The 19,866-nt window shown below is 28.5% G+C and overlaps 2 protein-coding genes across 2 annotated transcripts in view; one reads left to right on the top strand and one right to left on the bottom strand.

The window, feature by feature from the left end:
* The first annotated feature begins 3,117 nt into the window (after positions 1–3,117).
* Positions 3,118–19,866, top strand: part of LOC148232981 (uncharacterized) — a 107,351-nt gene continuing 90,602 nt past the window's right edge. Inside the window, exon 1 of the mRNA XM_088190695.1 lies at positions 3,118–3,231. Coding sequence (XP_088046821.1) covers positions 3,220–3,231 — 12 coding nt within the window. The 5' untranslated portion in view covers positions 3,118–3,219. The remainder of the gene's footprint in view (positions 3,232–19,866) is intronic.
* Positions 4,746–19,866, bottom strand: part of LOC148232983 (carbohydrate sulfotransferase 11-like) — an 83,416-nt gene continuing 68,295 nt past the window's right edge. Inside the window, exons 3-7 of the mRNA XM_088189897.1 lie at positions 14,692–14,906; positions 9,936–10,242; positions 7,856–8,026; positions 5,714–5,871; positions 4,746–5,639 (exon numbers count right to left, since the gene is read on the bottom strand). Coding sequence (XP_088046023.1) covers positions 5,552–5,639; positions 5,714–5,871; positions 7,856–8,026; positions 9,936–10,242; positions 14,692–14,906 — 939 coding nt within the window. The 3' untranslated portion in view covers positions 4,746–5,551. The remainder of the gene's footprint in view (positions 5,640–5,713; positions 5,872–7,855; positions 8,027–9,935; positions 10,243–14,691; positions 14,907–19,866) is intronic.

Genomic DNA, 19,866 nt, shown 5'->3' with positions numbered 1-19,866 from the left:
GACCTGCACGAGATCGATAGAGCGAGCGCTGGCAACACCGCACGCGTGCGAATCGACTAGAACCTTCGCAAATAACCGTATAAACCGCATTCAATTACTAAAAATCCCTAAATTATCGATTATAAATCGACAAATAATCAAATATGAATGTTTATAATATTATATAAATTACCGAGCAGATTGTTTTTCAAGTAAGCCGAAAAGTAGGTCAATCGATACACATTTCATACATTTCTATAAATAATATAAATTAAATAACTTTTTTTATTTAGTATGGTGTTTCAAATAAATAACATACAATGTCGAAAATTTTACCGCCCCACTCTTGCGATTTTGTAATATGACAATAGAAACAGGCAAAAATATATTTTTATTTTTTTCATAATAAACACAATATGTATCGTACATATAAAGACAAATCATAATAAATTTTTTTAATAAAGAAAAATACTTAAAAACAAAGATATAGACAAGATCAAGAGAATTTCAGTTAAACTCTTTAGTTGCTAGAATATTTTTCTGAGATATGCTACCAATTATAATTCAAATGAAGACATTTTAATATTTTTAAGCTCACTACCTTTTGTATGCAATAATAATAAAGCAAAATGTTTTAGACCGCTGAAACACTGCCCGGGATTGATTCAAACTCATTATTTATTAATTTTAATTGCTTTTATTCATCCTGTTATTACAAATTTATTTCATTACTTGCCCACATACAATATTTTTAGTCTCTTTTCTTCACATATTGGAGTAGTAGGTAGTTTGTTGACAGCACGTCATTGTTAAGTTTAACTTTCAACTTATATGTTGAAAATAGTTGACATAGAAATGACATATGCAAATGTCACGTCGGTACTGTTTACCGTTTTTTTCTTCTTGAGACAAACAAATAGACAGACACGTATGTTTTCTGTTTTATAGTATAAATTCTGCTCTTCTTTGTTTGATATGAACAGATCTTGGAGTTCATGTAAATAACCTTTTGAATAGGTAGTACGACTAGAGCATTCAACCGATTATGAGCAGTTAAATTTCTCAAGTGTTTTTATAGCTATGAATACAGGTGTCCGAATTTTTTTTTCTAAAATAAATATTTATTGTCTTGTATAAATCGGGATAAGGAGTTGATGTTGGGTATATCACTAAAAGTTGAATTTTCATACATAACATTTAATTTGGATAGCAATTTATCTTTAATTAGCATTAGATGATTTCTTTTAATACTTTTTATGTGTTCTTTAAGATAACGTTTTATTTTGAATTTTTTTTAGAGTTTACAGGGAAAGGGGGGATCTGGCATGATATGATACCTTGTGACATAGAAGAGGGGGGGGGGGAGAGGAGGAGGAGGTTACAATTTAACCAACCATTTACCAAACATCATTTATGGAAGCAGCTTGCTCAGCTTTCGATAACACCCACACAGCAAAGAGAAACAGATTACCTAATTAAATAATGTCAAAACTAACGGCGATTCAATTTAACGATTTAATCAGAGGAAACTCCAACCATCGATGATTGTATTAATGACTCTGCAAGCTCGGACCTAAAAAATTGATCACCATTAAATTATGTATATTTTTTGTTGCTAATAGTAGTTTTGGATCCTTTTGCTATATTTTTTTAAAGGTTTGAAGGAAGGATGTAGGCGTCAGTTGCTTGAGGAAAATTATTTATTTTACAGTATATTTTTGAGCTATTATAAAAACAATTTTATTCAAAAATCACAATAAATAAAAGCAAAGTTATAATATTTTTTTTTAAATGAAGCATAATTATTTCATGTACATGAGCAAATAATTTTATTTTTTACAAAAAGGAGAAGCCTGGTGTTATATTATCTCCGAGGTCAGTTTCTTTTTTAAGTTAAAAAAAATGTTACCGAATTAAATATGTGTTCAACTAAATATTGTTATGGAAATATAATTAAGCATTTTAATACCACAGCTCAAATTTTATCATAAAGTGTAATTGAAATTCTAACTTTTCAACATTGAAGAATCGTTAAATTTGATGAAATGTTTCTAAGTGTTGAAAATAAATCAGGATGGCATAATCACGTGTTTTCAATAAGTAAAGATTAGGAATTTTGCAAAAATTCCCACTTTAAACACTAGTTGTGTCACAAATGCAAAAATAGCAGCTTAAGTTTCCACAAAATTAGTTTTATTAAATTTTAATTAGGCAAATTAAATATGTTTATAAATGTTGTCACATGTTTAGAGGAGGAGGGGTCAGCGAAATTGGCTAGTGTGAAACAAACAAGAGTCTGACTTAATGATATATTGTAATATATGGGGGGGGGGGGAGAATAAAATATCACGAGAAAACAGTATATATATATATATATATATATATATATATATATATATATATATATATATATATATATATATATATATATATATATATGACTAAATAATTACTGTACGATTGTTGCATATGAAAAAGTATTATTGAGTGAATGATAAAGCAATACAAAATATGTAAAACTATATTATATGTTTAATAAAGTAATTTAATTATAAATAAAAAATATTCATTAATAATAATTTCCGCAATTATTTACTGATGTCAAAAATATTATAAATCGACGATAGTACGATTTTAAGGAAAAACGTTATTATTATTGTTGAAATATAAACCCAAATATCAGTTTTATTTTGCACTAATTAATATATATATATATATATATATATATATATATATATATATTTATTACTATCACTGTTTTTGATATTGTATCACTTACTAATAAAAATATTTTTTTACAAGATCATACTGGATTGCATATATTTTATTAGGAAATATATTTATTTTTCTTTGTTTATATATTTGTATTGCTAATTTGTAGCATTTTATTACTATTTTAAATTTTATATTCAATTTATGTCAAAAGTATTTATCTTAAAAATATGCCTAACATCACTATATTTGAAAATCAATATAAAAATATTATTGTTTTTTTAATTATTTATTTTTGTTTTGTAATATAAACATACTATGTAAAAAAATATTACCTAGTCTTATAATAGTTTAAATTTACATAAACGTTATTAAAACATTTTTTACATTATTTTATTTTAGTGCTAGTCGCTATTTAAACGTCTTAAGGCCAAACGGACTTGTCTCGCGCGTTCGTTTGTATCCATCTGTCAAAATTCATTGCGGTGATAGTTGCTAATTTAACGAATATTAATTTGATGAAAAACAATGAAACCAATCGTAAGTAAACCATTTTATATTGTTTTAAACGTCTGCTATTGATTATATGTTATTTTACTGAGTTTTAACTATGTGTTATGTAAAAAAACAACTTATTTTTTATTTTTCTTTGATAATGGCTCTTAAGTAATATTAATAGTAATAGTATTAGGTCAATAAAAGTTTGGCTTATTTTTAGTAATATATCTTTATTCGTTTTGTTGTATTTTTTGTTTATTAATAACAATTTTATTTAACAATGTCGAAGATAACTGTGGAGACTTTTTACGCAATTATTTATTTAGTTTCTAATATTCGTAGTGTGTCATATAAAAATAATGATTATGATATTTTTAATTTATTGCCCGTTTGATTTATGCTAAGATTTATATTACGCAATAACATAAAAAATAATCTACACTTTATATAAAATAATTGAATGCAACAAAAACAACGATATGACTCTTAACAATATCTAAATGAAAACATTATTATGAATCAACTATTGACACACTATAAAAACAAAACCTGTAAACTACAAAGTCATGAGCGTATTTAATCATGAACAGCTTTTAATCAATCTACAATTATACATTTCTAATTTTCTTTTCTTCTAAATTGGTCTGTCAATATCGTATACGCTCATGATTGTTTTTATAGTATTCACTTAAATACATTTTGGTAAATAAAATTAAATAATATATTAAGATTATATTTATATCGCTTAAAAATGGCAATCACAGCTTTCACTAGAGCTATTTTACGAAAGTTCTAAAAGTAATGAAAAATACTATAATATATAAGAATAATAATAAAATGTTTGAATTATTTTAGATAATCTTTTAAATATTCATTTCATTGAAATGATTTTTATCTAGTTATTTATTACCAATGTTAATCGGCTAAAATCATAAAGGAATTAAAATTGTTTAAAATTTTATAACTATTTTAACGATAATAGGTTGAAGTAGAAGTTTTTTTTATGTATTTGTTAAGAATATGTAATAAATTGGACTAATGTTATAGATTCGCCTAAGAAATTTAAATACTTTTAAGCAATAAATAAGTTAGAGTATCAGATTTTAGAATAGTTTATCCATATAGTAATTACGTTCATATGAAAGGATTTCAGTATTTTATATATATTTTAATACATATGTTTTTATAATATAATTAAAAATCTTCATTTGGAGATAGATAAAAAACCTATTATAAATTAGGCTACAAAACATTTGTATTTAGATCTTCAACTATGAAATTTTCACATATGGGGAGAGACAGAAGGAGATAGATAATGTGACGAAATTAAAAATATGAATGTCACTATTTATTATATTTATATATATATAAATATATATATATATATATATAATTTAATATTTCAATAAAGAATATGCAATCTGATAGTTGTTGTAAATATAACAGTAACAATTATGATTTTCTTTATAAATATTTAAAATCTTCAATTATTAATTTGTACTTTTGTAGTTTCATAACATTGCGATTCTCTCCCACCAACAAAAATAAGGCTTCTATAAATTATGAATAATATTTTTATTTAAAAAATTGCTCCCTTTTTAAGCATACAAATTTATATATTTTATTTACATTTTTTGTATCTTTCGTATTGATTTGTATTTGTCGCATGTAGGAGAAACCATTACGATAAAATAATTAATAACTTTTAAGTAACTAATAACAGCAAAACTCTTTTGGTACAAATAACTTTAAAAATAAATCTAGGCCTATCCGTAACTTTATACTGTAACGATAGAAATTTCAGCATTTAATACGCAATTGACTTTTCGTTAGGTATAAATATATACAAGTGATATCGACTTTAACTAAATAATTGCATGCTCTATGTGACCGCATGCAAAATATGGTCCTCTATTTAAATTTTAACACAACCATTATACAGGGCACGCTTTGTATCCCACGCGTCGTTCAATCTCAATCTTTATCAATAATCGAATGGACTGTATTAAATAAAAAAAATATATTAAAGTCACTTAGTCATTAAGATACACCATACTCGAATAAGTTACTTTAGGTACCGATAGTTTGACAAATGAATCGCCTTCATATTACATTATCTTTTGACGAGATGGTACGTAATAAAAATACTTTGGTATAATAGTATAGTGTTAAAGCATTCATATGCATTCCGTATCAATTTATAATAAATGATCTTAAGTTGGATGATTGGTTGTCTTAATTTGATTTCGTTCCAAACTTCATCACAGTTCGAGATGTCAATTCATAGGTGAATATCTTCGAACCGTTACAAACGGAACCGTTCTAAATTGTAATCGTAGACCAATTCCAACGATGAGTTGCGTCAAGTCGCGGCCATTAGTCTCGGGTTATAGTCTTTCGCCACTTCGAGGAATGTGTTTATAGAATAATTAAAAAGTTGAAAATCATATCTGAAACAAATAATATATATTTCACTATTGTATATATATTTTTATTACTAACTACCACTTTGATGTATACTCACTGATATAAATTGTAAAGGCCCCATATTTGTTTTGTTGTCAGTTGCGAATAGTGTGTGAGTAGCAACGTTGCTGTGTTTCTCCCCTTTCCGCTGTTCTTCCATTGCGGTTTTATTATATCTTGTAGACCAGTTTTTTGGATAAGATAATTTTGATCTTCCTGAAAAGTGAAATAAAAGTAAATTAAATACACATTTTTAAATTAATAATAAAAAAAGAAAAACTTATTTCTCTAAGTATTATTCCCAAAAATGTCCAAATAAATATATATTATAAAACAAATTCTGTCTTCTGTGATATTTTTCTTTATATGACTTACGCGATTGATTAATAATCATTTTATGATAAAATATTCAAGGAATATATTATTAATAACATCACCAGCACGAAACCAGTGGTATAATTCAGTAACTAATACCTAAAAGATCTGGGTTCGAATCCTATATAAACCCTAGTGTTTTTTAATCACTGTAGTGTCCGGGAGATCAGAATAGGTGATTAATATATGGTTATAATTCTGATTGATTATCACAGAATAGTTTTCCTAAACTCATAAATGAATATTGTGATTGGAATTAAAATATAAAATCGAGCTAAGTCGTAAATAGTGATATCTATTGATTAGAGCTGTAATAATAGTTTATTTTCAGTCTGACGTGTCATTACTTATTTAGTAGTTTTTGCTCGTGTTTTTCCTGTTATAACACATTGGGCTAACGGCTGTCATGTTGTAACAAAAGATTTACAACAAAAGAGGCATATTATATTACATTAATAATTTTGATATGTACTTATTGACTTGCATTATTATATTCGTTGAAAATCTTATGAATAGCTAATTTAATTGATAATAAATTATGTAGGTGTGAGGGTACACATCAGCATACATTGGCAAATCCAAAACAAAGCAGTTTTAAAAACTTTTATTGAAATTGACGCACCGAGTGTGAGAAACTAACTTCTGTAACATTAAAATACCAGGACATATACTATCTGGCAATACAATGTCCAGCGTGTGAGAAATACTGATTGTTATGTGATGACTAGACGTTTATAAATGTTACCAAGTTTTTTTATATATGAATATCTACACTTTGTTGTATTGTACCCTGATGCGATTTTAATCAATCAACTTAATTGATATTTGAGGTATTAGGATAATTTAATCTATTGTGATGAATTGGAATTACTAATATATGTGTAATTAATTTATAATTAATTCTCTCAAAGTTAATGACAAGTGAAATAATGAATATTTCATTATAGGTTTTAATGTGTACTAAATTTATTTATTAATTATTTAGATATTGTGCTCATAGATATATACATATATTAATCTAGTCATATAAGTTTAGAAATATCATGTTTATGTTTATTATTCTATGTAAATTAATCTGAAATATTGAGTTTTATAAAAAATATACCAATCAATTATGATTTCATAAAATACTACTATATTATTTGTATGCGTCACAATCTATTGAACTGATTCGAAGCAGTTTATTTTTATAAAACATTACAATATTTTTGAACAAGCTTAGACTATTTATTTTTTATTTTAATGATGCATTTTTCATGTGTATAAGGGTTTAAAAATATATTTAATACTTGTATTAGGTAATATATGTATGTATGTCTCTTACTGATATTTTTATCAATCTGCGAAAAATATCGATTTGTGTCAATAATAATATATTTACAGATTATCAATTAAATCATCACATGTAGCTTAGAAAATGTCTTGCATTTAATGTTAGATTATAATGTTTTATTTTATTATGATCTAAAAGGGTGGAATGGTCCCCAGAAACAGCTGGAAATAGAATCGGATCGAACATAAACGGAGTAGTGTTCTTCCGAAAGCAATTTGCGGGAACCAAAAGGCATGAGACGGGATTGGAAATACCATGGCAACGTACTACTCCTTGGAGATTTTTATTTTATTTGCTTTTGCTCTTCTTTAAATCAAATTTTAGGGAGAAAAAGGTTCGTTTATGCGTCACACACATCCTCTTTAACTGCTTCCTATTACTCTGCGGCGGTCTTTAACCTTCCCTATCGCATTACAGTAACGCTCCGCTTAATAGTTATTCTATATCATGCTGGATGGCAAGATTTGGTTGATAAAGCTTTATGTTTATAACCTGGAGAGTCTCGAACTTGACTATGATGTCGAAGTGTATTTGGCAGGGAGTGCAGAACGTAGTGTAGGGAACCCAGTGCATATCCAAATCTCGACCGGCTCTCACTTCGTCCAGCAAATACCGCACAAACTCTTCGAAAGTTGGCCATCTCGGTTCGGCTGACATGCGTTTCTGTAAAAAAATAATATATATTAATTACAAAATTATTACAATGAACTAAAAACCCAAACGGGAGTGCGCCAGGGAGGCACTTTATCTCCCACATTATTTAATTAATGTTAATTAGGTATATAAATGAGTTTTATTGTCATAAAATGTGTATAACATAAGGTTGTTTAGTATGAAGTTAGAATTAAAAAGGAATTGCTTAAACACAATTAAATTCGATGCATTAAAATATGATTTAATTGCTGCAGTTAATAATCAAATTACAAATTAAAAAAAGCTCATTTACAATACTAATGCTATATACGCGTTATTAAAGTAATAATAATTTATGCGCGTTTATTATAAGTTATATATTAATTTCACTAGCAACTGTCAGATAAATTATATTTTTACTAGTAGAAATATATATATACCGGTGAAAATGTATTCTTATATGATTTCACTGAAACGCTAATAAAAATATATTTTCACTGATAATACAAATTTATTTTTACCTATATAGTACTTATATGCATATAGACATTTCAGTATTTTTAAAATGTACCGAAATAATAATTTAAAAATTATTTCGCACTGAAATTATTATAGGTGTAAATAAACAATTCTTTAAATCTAAGAAGTATTTATACTAACTTCGAATCAATGGAATACCTGAAATATATCAAAACAGTGTCTCGATTCTGGGATTCCAAATTGTACCGAAAATCTGAATTCCATGAAGTAGTTATATTTTTTTAACGAGATAATAATAATAAAAATGTACATTGTTTATAAAAAAAATATATAATACCATTTTGATTATTATTATTTTATCTCAATGAAATATGTCCTAATGTTTTAAAAAAGGATAATCTGAAGGTGAAATATCAGGGGAGTATTAGGGATGAAGTAAAGTTTCCAATCTCAATTCGTTTTATTTTGCGATAAAAAGTTGTGAATTGAGATCTCCAAATGTTCTTACACTCTCGAATGTCGTGAAACTTTTATAGCAGACTTGCGAATGTTCGAAGAGTTGTTTTTTGAATTGGCTTCAACTATGCTTTTAAAGTGTTTTTCATTAACAACACAAAAAAGGTTTTTATCAGCGCTCATTTTTAAGGTCACCTATACGATTTTTTTAAAACCAAACTGTTGTATCGAGTTAGCGATCCTTTCAGTTAACAGTAGATATTTTGGTTTTTCAGAAATTAAGAAAAATAAAGATGTAAAAGGGGAAACAAGACATGCTAAATTTTTTAATATTATACTAATTCACGTTTTTGAAGATGCATGATCAAATGAGTAAGATATGAAAGCAATATATTACGCGTTCAATTTTTGTTAAATAAAATCGCAGTTATTGTGAAAATATAAAAAAATAAGCTTTGATTACAACAGTAAGTTATTTATAAAATATTAATTAGTATTATTATTTACTAAAATATATTTTATTTAAATAAAAGCATGTGCTGTACAAAGGTACACTTCACAATATATTATAAAGCATCTTGATTGTATTGTTTGATCTTGATCTTCTGTGTCAAATAATGGCGGGGGAGACAGGCTGACACAATAAGCTATTCTTTTAATTATTTTCGCCAGCGAGGGTTTCATATTTAACATATTTAGAGGCTTCGTTGCGTTGTATATAATATAAAAGGAAGTGTGACCGAGTGTTGAGGAAAAATAGGACCTTTCGTGTCTGTTACCAGTAAGTGTTTTTTCATTCCATTTATTTGGTCAAGTAGTTCAACTCACAACTGTGATTAAGTGGCTCATATAATATATTAACACAGAGGTTCATCTACATATAATATGTACATACTAAAACCCATTTGTACACCTATTATTAACTTGAAAAATATATTTTTTGGCGTAATTTGCCACCGCCGCCTGTGGAGGGTTAAGCGAATTTCGTAGATATATTGTGTACCTTTGCGCCCGGCCTGTATTTCAATATGATCTTCATGCCCAATCTTGAGTGGAGTGAATTGGGGAGGGCGAATTGAAGTTTATCTTTGTACGCCGAAGATAACCGCTCGAACGGATGCCTGACGATAATGAAAGTCGTCGAAGTGTTCTGGGCCTCTTTCAGTTCCTCGACCGACGGCCTCGGATATCTCTTTCTAGCCAGGACCAGGGGGACCTCTCTGCTACGCTCCAAGAATTTGGCCGAATAGTTCGCCATCAGATTGAAGTTGTACATCCAGGACGAAGAAGCTGCTTTGAAGACGTTACACCTGAAAACAAATAACGTCGATAAGATTAGAGTAATTGGAAGATATTTTGAAAATAAATATTATTTTTATATCAAAATTTTTTTTAAGATTAATATTGTACGGATTTCTATTAAGCTCAAGTACTAAAAAGATGATTACAAAAAAACAGACGCGTGATGGGATTGTGTATATATGTTTATATAATATGTATTTGGCTCAACGTACAAAGGTTTCCCTGTGGATGAAAGATCTTATATCCCGAAATTTATAGTAAAAAAATAATTTGTGACTTGATAAAAATGAGATTGCATTTCCATTTTTGACGTGAGAATCTCGGTTCATATGAGTTTAATTTTATTTTATTCAGAAAGACATCAATTTTGAATCGCTCTGTTTGCAGCGACTTTCTTTGATATGATATTTCGAAGACTGGTTGTCAATCGTTTTTGAACGGTTCACAAAATATTGCTGACGGTTTCGCGTAATATTTTCGTTCTGTTTTTGAGGATTTTTTTTCGCCTTTCGCAGAGTCGCTTCTGTTTTCTTGTACTTGGTCTTTAACATTGACCATCAAGAAAAGATCTTAAATACGGCTTTGAGAAGTTCTTCTGGACCTAATATGCTACCAGATTTCATTTTTAAGGGTTGTAAAGTTAGTCTCGCTGCTTCTCTAAAACATATTTTTAATTTAATTCATTATTTATTGATTTTTGAAAATGCGTTAAGGTCACCCTAATTTATAAATATTAACAAATTAAATAGTCAGAATTTAAATCAACTTTGGGTCAGAATAAAAATCAAATCTCTGTCAGAATTATATTGGTCAATAATATTATTCAGGGTCAGAATAAAAATATAGGATGATCAGAATTAAAATAATGAATGGTCATAATAATGGTTAGAATAAAAATAGCATACGGTCAGTATAGAAATATAGGATGATCAGAATTAAAATATAGGACGATCATGTAAAACATTTATAAATATAAATGGATAATAAGTTATTTATTTTAGAAATATTTAATAAAATGTCTCGCTCGCACCAAAACTGTTGTATAGGTTAGGTGCGAGCAAGCGTTGGTAACTCTAAACCAGTGGTTCTTAACCTTTTCAAAGTCACGGTGCACTTTTGATCATGGGAAAAAGTGGCGGTGCACCAGAATTAAGAGGTCGAAAAAAATATGTGGACATAATTTTTATTACATATTTAAAAAAAATAATAGTTACATATAAAATTACATAAATTTTTTTTACATATTTTTAAAATTAAATTATATAAAAAAGTTGAGTATTGAAAATAAATTTAGGTAGTTAATTTTGCCCTAGAACCAATTTTTAATTACGTGTTTTATTAAAAATATTTGTATTAATATTTAAAGTTGCTCTTTGGGTGGCAAATCTAAGTGGTGCATTTTCCCCCCTTTGTTTACCCAAAATGACGTTCCTGCTTAACATAATGGAATTTATATGATCAATCAAAAATTAATTAATGTGATACCTGAGCTTGTTGGCTTTTGCAGATATCAGAAATATTACGTCGAATATTTTATTTAGTTACCCTGAATTCTTCGTTTAAATTTTTTTCTGTCTTTCTCGTTTTTTAGTTTTCATATTAGTTGTTGTTGAGAAACCAAGCTCACACAAATATGATGTTGTAAAACTGTAACAAAATTTTGAGTGCCTTCATGTAAAGAAGTGAATATTCCTCTTGGACAGTAATCCAAAAATTCTTCATAGTTATTACGGAAAATTTAATTTTTAGAGTACGATCAGTCGACAATGAGACTAATTTGATGATTTCGTATCCGGTCATAATTTTCTATATTTAAGAATGGAAAATAATGTGCAATTTTTTCATCCAATAAAGTTAAATGTTCTATTATTGCAGAAATAACTCCCTTGGGAATGTTTTCGTTAAGTGAAGGAAACATATCTACTTTTTTTTCTATTATTCGATTTTTCGAAAGAGTTATTTTTTCCCAAATCCTGTCAATTTGTCAATGGATGTCATGAATTTTTCGTTTTTTCCTTGAATGCTTGTGTTAACGTTATTTAAGTAATTAAAAATATCTGCTAAATATGCCACTTTAGCATACCAATCATTATTCTGAAGACATTTTACAAAATCATCCATACCTTCATTTCGAAAAAAGATTAACAATTCATTCTTAAGTTCTATGAATCGGCATAAAACTTTACCCTTAGATAACCACCTGACTTTAGTGTGAAAAAGCAAACACTCGTACATAGCTTCCATGGAAATGCAATGTTTTTTAAACATGAATGTTTTTAAAGGTCTTGATTTTATGAAATTCACTATATTTACAACTTGATTTAGTACAGGTTTTAGTGTTTCTGGTAATATTTTCGAAACTAAAGATTCTCTATGTAAAAAACTGCGTAGATATAATATTAGGTTTTCTTGTCTTTGCAAGGGTTACAAATCCTTTAAATGAGCCTACCATTGAAGGAGCACGATCCATACAAATTCCTACACATAACTCCCATGATATTTTAAATTGTTCTAAATATGAATAAATAAGATCAAAAACATCTTGTCCTGTCGTATGCTCGGCAAGTTCTTTGCATCATAGATATTGATTCACTATTTTGTTTTCATTTATGAAACGAACGAATTCTAGTATTTGTGCCTTACCGCTAATGTCAGTAGATTTGTCGACATGTAAAACAAAATATCGCTTGGAAAGTCTATCGTTAACTGTTTTCTCAGTATCATCCGACATATTTAATTATTTTTTTATTGTATCGTTTGAAAGAGGAATTTTCATAATTTCCTTTTTGCTTCATCACCAATCATAATTTTTCCTATTTCACAATATGCAGGTAAAATTAGAGACTCTGCTATAGTATGTGGTTTTAATTGTACAGCAATCAATTCAGCAATCTTGTATGACGCCAGTTGTGCCTTATCGGAAATTTTAACAGTTTTTTCAAAATATTTCGCTTGTTTATTTTGCATGCTTAACAATCTTTTGAAGTAATTTTTACTTTTTGATGCAAGATCGGCGTGCTTCGTAGTGAAGTGGCGATTTAACTTGTCAATATACATCGCGCTATTGGACAGTTTTTCTCCACATACAACACATAGTGGAATGTGATATCCTTCCTGATTGATGCTAGTAAAACTATAACGTAGATATTCTTCAGAATACTGTCCATTATTTTTTTTTATTTTATTGGGTATATTTTCTTTTGTATGAGACGTATGATGTCTAGTAACATCTTAACTACTTCTTCCACTTGTACTCCCAGTGTCATTAATATTTTGGTCTGATTCACAATTTCGTTTGGTAATAAATTTATCTATTGTGGGGTATCACGACTATAATAAAATATAAATTGATTGAAACATTAAGATTTTACTATTTTGCGGAAGTTTTGTTTTTACCAATTTTCTCGCGGTGCACTTGTAATAAGCTCGCGGTGCACTGGTGCACCGCGGTGCACCGGTTAAGAACCACTGCTCTAAACGAATCTATTTAATTTTATTCTGAGTGACGAACGAAATAAGAATAACGACAGAGCGGCGGTAGAGAGCACGCTTGGCTTGTTGTGTTGACATATGATAATGTTGCGAGCCCAACCGAATAATTTGACTTTAAAACACCTTGATAATGATCTTGTATTATTACATACAACTGATCTTGAGGTTAAAATAATGATAATATAAATAATGGTTATTTTTCATAAGTACTGGCCAATGACTTGTAATAAATATTGCCTAAAAAAATTATTCTGATCATCTGTCAAAATTAATCATACCATCTAATATAAATTCCGATCAATAAATATTAATTCTGATCACAACCGTATTAAAATTCTGACCCGAAAAATTATAAAAAGGGTGACAAATTGTGCATATAGACCAGTCGCAGTGTTGTCAGCTCCTGCTAAATGATAGATGAGTCTGTATTTTACCAAAGCAATGATTAAATGACTCGCCCAATCTTCAAGTGTCCAGTCTTGGTGCTGCCCATTTCAACCAGTATGAGTTTTAGAAAGTTTATGATTAAATAAATGTACCCATATTACATCCGTTTTACCAGCTATAAAATCATCTCTAAAAAAAACCTAAGACTCATTCATGTGAAGTTGACAATGGTTTATTTATCATTTTTTCTGAGTACATAGTATATTATGACGTTAGTCTGATCTAGTCCTTTCAAATCCTATAATTTTTTTTCGACATTTGAGCTTTACTTAATTGTGGTTTTTATATTTTATAAAATGTTTGATTTATATTTAAAATAAATTATTAATTTAAAAAAATTAAAATCTACTTCAGCTACTGATGTCTTTTTTATTAATTTTATTCTGTTTTGCCAATGAATACAAAATATATAAATAAGGTTACAAATATTTAGGTCTGATTATTCAAATAGCTCATGACTACTATTCTCTGTTCCAATTCATTCAAGATTTTATAAAAAAAATATGTGATTAGCTTACCATATTAGGTGATATTGCCTATTAATCAGATATTCCCATGCGTTCGGATTCGTAATTCCAGATGGTAAATGCCGACAAGCCTTTTCCAAATGCTCGCGCCGCTTTTCCATGCGAACTTCAGCTGCTTCCATTTCACTCGGAGTTAGTTCTCTTCGAGTTGCTATCTCTTGGCTGCTACCCCTCCTATACACGTAGCTTCCATTCTCGCCAATATACTACAAAGAAAAAAACACAGCGATAAGGATATTGTAATCGATTGCTCCTTCTTGCAACAATATACTACATTAAATGAAAATTTCATCCGTAAACTTTGTTCGAAGCAAGGTGGAAACAAATACAGTAAAGTTTTAAAGACGATACTATATTATTACACAAGAGTCGATTTCAGTCTACGCTATTGTATGGCTGTATAGTTTTATAATATGTATTTTATGCAAATTATACTGAAAAAGGTAAACCGGAAAAGGGCTTTATCGCGTAATATTATACATCCGTTGTTCAAACAAAAACTGGCGGAAGTATGATAATACGGAAGTATGTACACCGTTTGGGATGAATTAAAATAGCGTTTAAAACTGAATGTAGTTAATTAACGCAATTTCACAGTTTACAAATTTAAAAGGGTGACTATTATATCATTTTGGATTAAATATATTTACACGAAATTTGACTGTGGTTAATATAATTAAATATAAAAATATCTTTTTGTTTTTATTGTCATAGTGATATATGTATGTACATAGTATATATGTACATAATACATCACTATGATAAGAAAAAAAATATTTTTCTATATTATATGAATCTAATATGTATTATATGATATATCATATCAATTATAATAATATATTTATAAAATATTTTTGAGTATATTATCAAAGCATTTGCTTAACATTTCTGCATAGAGTAAAAAAAATATAATTAATGGATATGTCTGCTATTGATTCTATATGTCTCATTTATCTATACTCCTCTAATAAGTCAGTGTTAGGTGTGACTTTGGTCTTTAGTTTATTTATAGACTCCACTTCTCACAGGTATCAACTGAAGTATTCAATACAGATTGAAGGTCTTCGGCACTTTATGTAAGAATAACCGTGTCATCTGCGTATAGAATGCTATTTATGATTTCTCCACTGATATATACTCCTTACATTCTAGACTTAGGAGTGTCATTAGAAATACGGATATTAATAATTGTATTTGCTGAAAACAATTTATATTGCAATGTCACAGACTATCCATTGCATTGTAGGTTGTTAGTTGTATAACAAATTCATAAATGAATGTATGTAAACTATTAAAAAAATTACTCTAAAATATGTTAATCAAGATTCAACCAATCAAAAAAATCATTTTCAATTCATGATAAATATTTAATTTTTTTAATGTGGAAAAATTATATTTAAAAAAATATCTTCCTTCTTAAAAAATATGTTATTGAAATGGATAATGGCCATTATACAGAGTAATTCAATGCGAGCTTCCTATGTTGGCAGCATTGTAAATCAGACAGCTGTCAATAATCACGCGTGTTCAAAGTGTCAAATGCAGGAATGTCGTTTCAACTGTTTCCGGGAGGGAGGAGGGGCAAAAGTTAGTCACTGATGGTTTTTTATTATTATTAAGATTTTATTCATATTAAAAATGCATTTTTGTAGCCAAATTCAAGGGGGCGTCCCTGTTTAGAATCCATGTTAAAATCTATAAAATTGTTCTGTCGCCGTCGCTGTAGAAACGTTCATATTAAGACTTTTTATAACAATATTACGACTTACAATAAATGAGAATCAAATGAAGCATATAAAACCAAATTTTGACTAATAGGAGAGTGCAAAAAACATTTATCTCTTCTCAGAAGTCAAAAATCCACGCCAAAAGCAATAAAATCGTATCGGCGCCGTCGCAGTGGGAACGCTCGTTACCGAGCGTTCCCACTGCGACGGCGCCGACACGATTTTATTGCTTTTGACGTGAATTTTTGCCTTCTGAGAAGTGTTAATTGTTTTTGTGCCTCCTATTGACCAAAATTGGGTTTGAATATACTTCAACCAATACTCTTATATTATATATCTATAGTAATCAACGTTCCCTCTAAACAACATTTACCGGAATTTAATTAATAATTCCGGTAAATGTTCTTTGTAACATAATTCAGAAACTGGTTTATATTTCATGTATAATATCAATTTTTTCCACGGAAATATCAGTGCTTTCATCTAATGAAATAAAGATGTTCTTATTTCATCCATGCTCTCTTTATGCAAAACCGTATTGATACATTTAACAAATTTGAATGCATAATTTTTGCTGCGCCATGAATCAGGAATTTTAATATATTTACCAACATGATCATTTGCACGGAAATGATATTTTAATATTTTGATATCATGATATTTTGCACGGAGAGCATAGAAGAATTTATGGTAATTGCTAAAATAACATTATCGATTAAAATTTTGATCATGTTTTTGTCTGCTAAAATTTTGATCATGTGTTAAATTCTATTCTTAAAATTCTCCCATTTTTTATGTGTCGCTTTAAATAGTCTAATTTTCAATCGGTTCATTTATTATCAGTGGTAAATTCCCCTTTAGAATTCGATTGACTGCAAATTTTACAAAATATATCATTCGTATTAGTGCGATAATCAAAAATTAGCCCGAGAATTTTGCATCTAAAAATTGTTTGAGATATATATGTATATATATATTTATATTTAATATGGAACAATTAAATATTATATTGATATTTAACTAACCAGATATTCTTTTGTTATTATTATATTTTTTGTCTTTAAAATGAATATGGCAATTTCTTCGACGTCCGTTCTTCACGAATGTACTACTCAAGTCAAGTCGCTCGACGTTTTTGAGTCGCCGTCGACTAGTCGACAGTGCGTAATGTGCCTATTAGACCTTATGCGAATAAGCAAAAATAAATGGTGAGTCGGCATTGGTGACTACATTCGCAATTGATGATATTCTTAAATTTTATTTTTGTTTTTATTTCAGAAAATTCAAATAGTAATTTTTGTTTCTTCTGATGATTTCTGGAGTGCGTACTAGCTGATAACTGCGAGGGACTTTCAAAACTACTACGCGATTACGCACGCAGCTTAGAGGGAACGTTGGTAGTAATGTCGGTAAGAATAGCTATCATATTTTTAAAACATAGTGTAATATCGAAGTGAAGGCAAACTATAAAGTAATATGCGAGATGCGACATCTGGCCGTACTTATTCTTCCGCTTATTTCCCCTAAAATAAATATTTTAGACATGTTCTAATAAAAGTTCTAAAACTATAATTAGTTTTAGAATTTTCATTACGTTAGGTTAGAGTTTCATGGACATTTTAGAGCATTATGTTTATAATTTCACTAGTGCATATCATTTAAATTATATTTTCGCTAGTAAAAATATATATCTACTGGTGAGACTTTTTTAGTGAAAATATAACTTCACTGAAAAATACCCATTCCCTGTAACATTTATACATCGCTTTTGAATAAATAATGATAAGTACGTAAATTTATTTATTACTACGTATAGAAAATTTTAAATCATGTAATTTTACTAGCACCTTCCAGATAAATTATATTTTCAATGGTAAAAATATACTTCGATATAATTTGATTGAAATGTCGTTTTTCTAATATTTATATTTCATTAAGATGCATAGTATTTTATTAAACCTAGTTATAGACGAGATACCTCCCGAAATGTACGGAAAAGTTATGATGCAAAAGGTCCAGAGGCGGCCATTTTATTAATATTATTTTAATAATTAATGAAATACATCAAATGTCCGAATAATACAAAAAAATATTTTTTATTATTCTGACATTTTATTAAAAAAGTTAGGAAACTGAAATTGGATCAGCATTTATATATGATATCTTTCAGCATAAATGTATCGCAAAAATCTATCGTACAACTGAAGGACTACTCTTGATTAAAATAAATCATTCAGCCACTTTATAGACCTATAATAGGGCATAAAATTATAAATATATGACAACTGATTCGTTAACATCAATTCCACGATTCGGAATTTAATGCTCTCAGAATATATTGTCTAAATATTGAGTTGAATTAAAAGCAATAATTTAATTTATTCAAAGAAAATATTTACTTTAATGTATTGTAAAAGTGGCTGGTACAGACTGGTCAAAATTTTTTATCCAAAATCTATTTATGGATTATCAGATTTTACGACGAATTTTTAGTAATTTAAAAATTCCAGGTAAAATAGTTAGGAGCTACTAAATATTTTTACCGTAATATATTTATGAATAGAAGTATGAGTAACTAATTAAATAAAATACTGGAAATTTTATCATCAAAACAATTAAAATGGCTTAAAAAATAGAAAATATACTGGGCATGACATAGATGCCTTTGGACTGTAATGGTAAAAGCATTTTGGGCATGACATACATGCCTTTGGACTTCTAAAGGTTAACACTTTGCAGGCCACTGAAAATTCGAGTGTTAAGTTTATGTACAACTGACCACTGTTTTTAATGAAAATATCATGTCCTAATATTTTCGTAAAATCGAGGCAAATTATTATATACAAAAATTATGATTACATCAAATATATGTAAACTATATGTATCTATATCATTTTTACCGATATTGAATGACGCATTAGCGGTTCTTAAAAATAGTTTTTCAATGGCGATTATTTGAGTCATCGTTCTTTATGTTCTTTATTAAAGTGTTGATCAATGAATTTTATGAACAATGCTGTGTTTGGATTTGTTATTTATGAAACTCGTGTCTATATTATTTTTTGACACGAGTTGGATTTCAAAAAAAAAGTAGGCGCTAGATTCAAATTCCAAACTAAATGCTTAAGAAAATCCGAATATCCCTCATAAACACAATAGTGAAATTAGATGTAGGATGACGCACAAACAACAGTTATTTGCTTTCCTGCGTTGCGCCCTTCTACGCAAATAGCTGGTATTGTTCGGAAAATAGACTCCTGTCGGTAATTACACGTCAATTAAAGCAAAATTCTAGACCGCTTACGAGGCACGCGTACGAACAGCACTTAACCTTTGCACGGTTAATTATTAACGTCGCGTATTTCGGTAGAGTGACGTTTCGGAGAGTCAGCAGAAAGAAAAATGGCAAATGTTTCTGAATACCGAGGAAAACGATTTT

This window comes from Plectrocnemia conspersa, unplaced genomic scaffold (assembly GCF_051122295.1).
Source record: "Plectrocnemia conspersa isolate PC_06_02 unplaced genomic scaffold, ASM5112229v1 ptg000008l, whole genome shotgun sequence".
In the NCBI taxonomy this organism is placed as follows: Eukaryota; Metazoa; Arthropoda; class Insecta; order Trichoptera; family Polycentropodidae; genus Plectrocnemia; species Plectrocnemia conspersa.
Note: the sequence above shows the minus strand (reverse complement) of the source record. Positions and strands in the feature narration are given on the sequence as shown.